Source organism: Vombatus ursinus, unplaced genomic scaffold, assembly GCF_900497805.2.
Source record: "Vombatus ursinus unplaced genomic scaffold, bare-nosed wombat genome assembly UNPS02014768.1, whole genome shotgun sequence".
NCBI lineage: Eukaryota > Metazoa > Chordata > Mammalia > Diprotodontia > Vombatidae > Vombatus > Vombatus ursinus.
In genome coordinates this window covers 34314035-34317007 of record NW_020954546.1, presented here as the reverse complement: position 1 = coordinate 34317007, position 2973 = coordinate 34314035, and the positions used below count along the sequence as shown (strand labels likewise).

The window sequence follows — 2973 nt, the reverse complement described above, 5'->3', positions numbered from 1 at the left end:
TAGGGCCTAAGGGTACCTGCACAGTCATCCACACATTTTCCACTACACATTTGCCTTTCCCAACACACTACCTCTCAATAACTCTGGCAGGTTCCAGGTACCAATCACTAAGGCAGATCTTCAGAATTTTCTGAGTTGGTTTCATATCCAGCTGAAATTCGCAGAGGTGCAAAGATCTACAACCCCATCAAGGACTAGGGGAAAGAACTAAGTACTATAGACTATACTAGATATCTACTTTTAATTAAAAAAAATTTTTTTTTGAGTTGTGGAGCTTTTAAAGAAACACTGATTTTGCTTCATGAGCTTGCTTGTAGTCTTCTGGCTATTATGATTATTATTATTATTATTACTATGATTATTATTTTTTGGAGGAAGAGTCCTAAATCCAAGTCTTCTTAGTTCTTAAATTATCAGAGTTCAGGTTAACCTCATATTTTAAACATTTATTCCAATTATGGGCTGCCTTCACAAGTGGACTGTCTAAAACAGCCTCCTTGAGGCTATATAGTTACAAAATTGCAATGAAGCCTTAGGGCTACATTGGGGGTGACTGTCACCCAAGATGGCATCTGGGTTGACGTAAAGTCGAATTTTGTTTGTTTCAGAGAAATCTCACTTGCAGGAGCTTTGGAAATTGGCATCTCTTCAAGCCCAATCGTGTCATCCAGGGAGGAACCGAAGATCTTGATTCTTGTGTTAGCTCTGACAACCGATGATCAGGCTAGTGCCCCCCAAAGTTCATTAAACCAAAATATTGTTTCTTAATGAGCACCACATCTGCATCAATGAATGAAGTCATTCTGTAGCAAAGAGCTACAAGAAAGACTGAAGAAAGAAAAAAAGATAGTTTAAAGGGTGGTTTTTTTGGGGGGAGAGAAACCTCCTCCCATTATTTTGACAGAAAAGAGTTTTCCCATAACCAAAAAGAACTTGTGCTTGATCAATTACTTGGTACACGGTGTTTCCATGTCCTGTTGTCTAAACTCTGGTAAGTGATAGGACTTTGACAGCTTCTCCTATGGTCGATATTGGGAACTTTGCTCTTGAATATATTCATACAGTGGGCTGGAACGGACAATTGGTTTAGAAATTTGACGTGAGCTAAATTCCTGGGCCTGCCTACGACTCTTGTCTTCCTCCCTGGACTGCCTGTCTCGGAGCTGGCCGCGCGTTTGCGAGTCGAACTCTTGACGGTACCGCTGCCCTTCTAGCTCCTGTTTGCGCTGCTGCTCGTCGCGAAATTTCCTCTCTCGCTCCTGGCGCCTCTGCTCCTGTTCTAGCTCCTGTCTGCGGAGCTGCTCCTCGTCACGGAATTTCCTCTCCCGCTCCTGACGGCGCCTCTGCTCCTGCTCTGGCTCTTGTCTGCGGAGCTGCTCGTCACGGAATTTCCTGTCCCGCTCTTGGCGCCTCTGCTCCTGTTCTAGCTCCTGCTCTGGCTCTTGTCTGCGGAGCTGCTCGTCACGGAATTTCCTCTCCCGTTCCTGGCGCCTCTGCTCCTGCTCTGGCTCTTGTCTGCGGAACTGCTCGTCGCGGAATTTCCTCTCCCGTTCCTGGCGCCTCTGCTCCTGTTCTAGCTCCTGCTCTATCTCCTGTCTGCGGAGCTGCTCCTCCTCACGGAATTTCCTCTCCCGTTCCTGGCGCCTCTGCTCCTGTTCTAGCTCTTGTCTGCGGAACTGCTCGTCGCGGAATTTCCTGTCCCGCTCCTGGCGCCTCTGCTCCTGTTCTAGCTCCTGTTCTAGCTCCTGTCTGCGGAGCTGCTCGTCACGGAATTTCCTCTCCCGTTCCTGGCGCCTCTGCTCCTGTTCTAGCTCCTGCTCTAGCTCCTGTCTGCGGAGCTGCTCCTCCTCACGAAATTTCCTGTCCCGCTCCTGACGGCGCCTCTGCTCTTCCTCCTCTTCCTGCCGGAGGAGCTGTTCTTCCTCACGGAATCTCCTGGCTGGCTCCTGGCGACGTCTTTGCTCCCGCTCCTCTCTGTAAAGCTGTTCTGCCTCACGGAATTTCCTGTCTTGTTCTAGACGGCGTCTCCTTTCTTCTTCCACCGCTTGATGGAGGCTTTGCTCTTGTTCTTGCTCTCGGAGTTCTCTGTCTGGTTCCTGCCCGCGTCTCTGTTCCTCTCGTTGCTGACGGAGCACGCTCTCTTCCTCCCGAAATTGCCTGTCCCGGGCTTCCTGGGAGCGCCGTTCCTTACGGTATTGTCTGTCTCGCTCCTGAGGGTAGAATTCCTCTTCCTCCTGGAGTTGTCTGTCTCGGGCCTGGAGGACTCTTTTCCTTCTCTCTTGGTCCTGTCTGCGAAACTCCTGCTCCTCACGGAACTTCCTGTCTCCGCTCTGACGAAGTCTTTTCGTTTCTTCATATTCCTCTCGTTCCTCTGGGTACAACCGTTCTTCATCCAAGAATTTCCCGCCTTGCTCCTGGCGGCGTCTCCTTTCTTGCTCTCCTTCTTGTCGGAGCCCTTGTTCTTCTTCCTGGAAGATCCTTCCTCTTTCCTGGAGACGTTGCTTCTCCTCCTCTCGCTCCTGCCTGTACCTCCGCTCTTCTTGCTCGTCCTGATAGAGCTGTCTGTCCTGTAGCCGACGGGATTTCTCGTTCCTGAATGGTCTGTCCAGATCTCCACGACCGTACTCGTCGTCATTCTCTCCCGCGAGCCCGTCTCGGACTTGAGAATCTTCTTGCTCCCAGTCTCTCTGTGCACCCTCCCTACGTTTGGAGTAAAGCCTTCTGTTCCGTGCTTCATCTTCCTGGTGGGGGTGCCGCTGCCATTTCAGACTTCGGCTCTGGGTTTCCTCACGGAACGGCAGGTCACTCTCCTGTTCTTGGAACTCCTCGGTCTCAGGATATTGTCCGTCCCTCTCCTGAGGTCCTAGCTCCTCCTCCTCGCGGTATTGCCGGTCTCGCTGCTGCAGGCGAAGGCTTTTCTCCTCTCGCTCTTCCCGTCTCTGCTCTTCCTCCTCCTGGAGCTGTTCTTCCCCC

General features: G+C 50.9%; 1 protein-coding gene across 1 annotated transcript in view; it reads right to left on the bottom strand.

The window, feature by feature from the left end:
* Nucleotides 1-1019: 1019 nt before the first annotated feature.
* LOC114042950 (trichohyalin-like) overlaps nt 1020-2973 on the bottom strand; it is a 7669-nt gene continuing 5715 nt past the window's right edge. Inside the window, exon 4 of the mRNA XM_027861727.1 lies at nt 1020-2954. Within this exon, the coding sequence (XP_027717528.1) occupies nt 1020-2954 (1935 nt within the window). The remainder of the gene's footprint in view (nt 2955-2973) is intronic.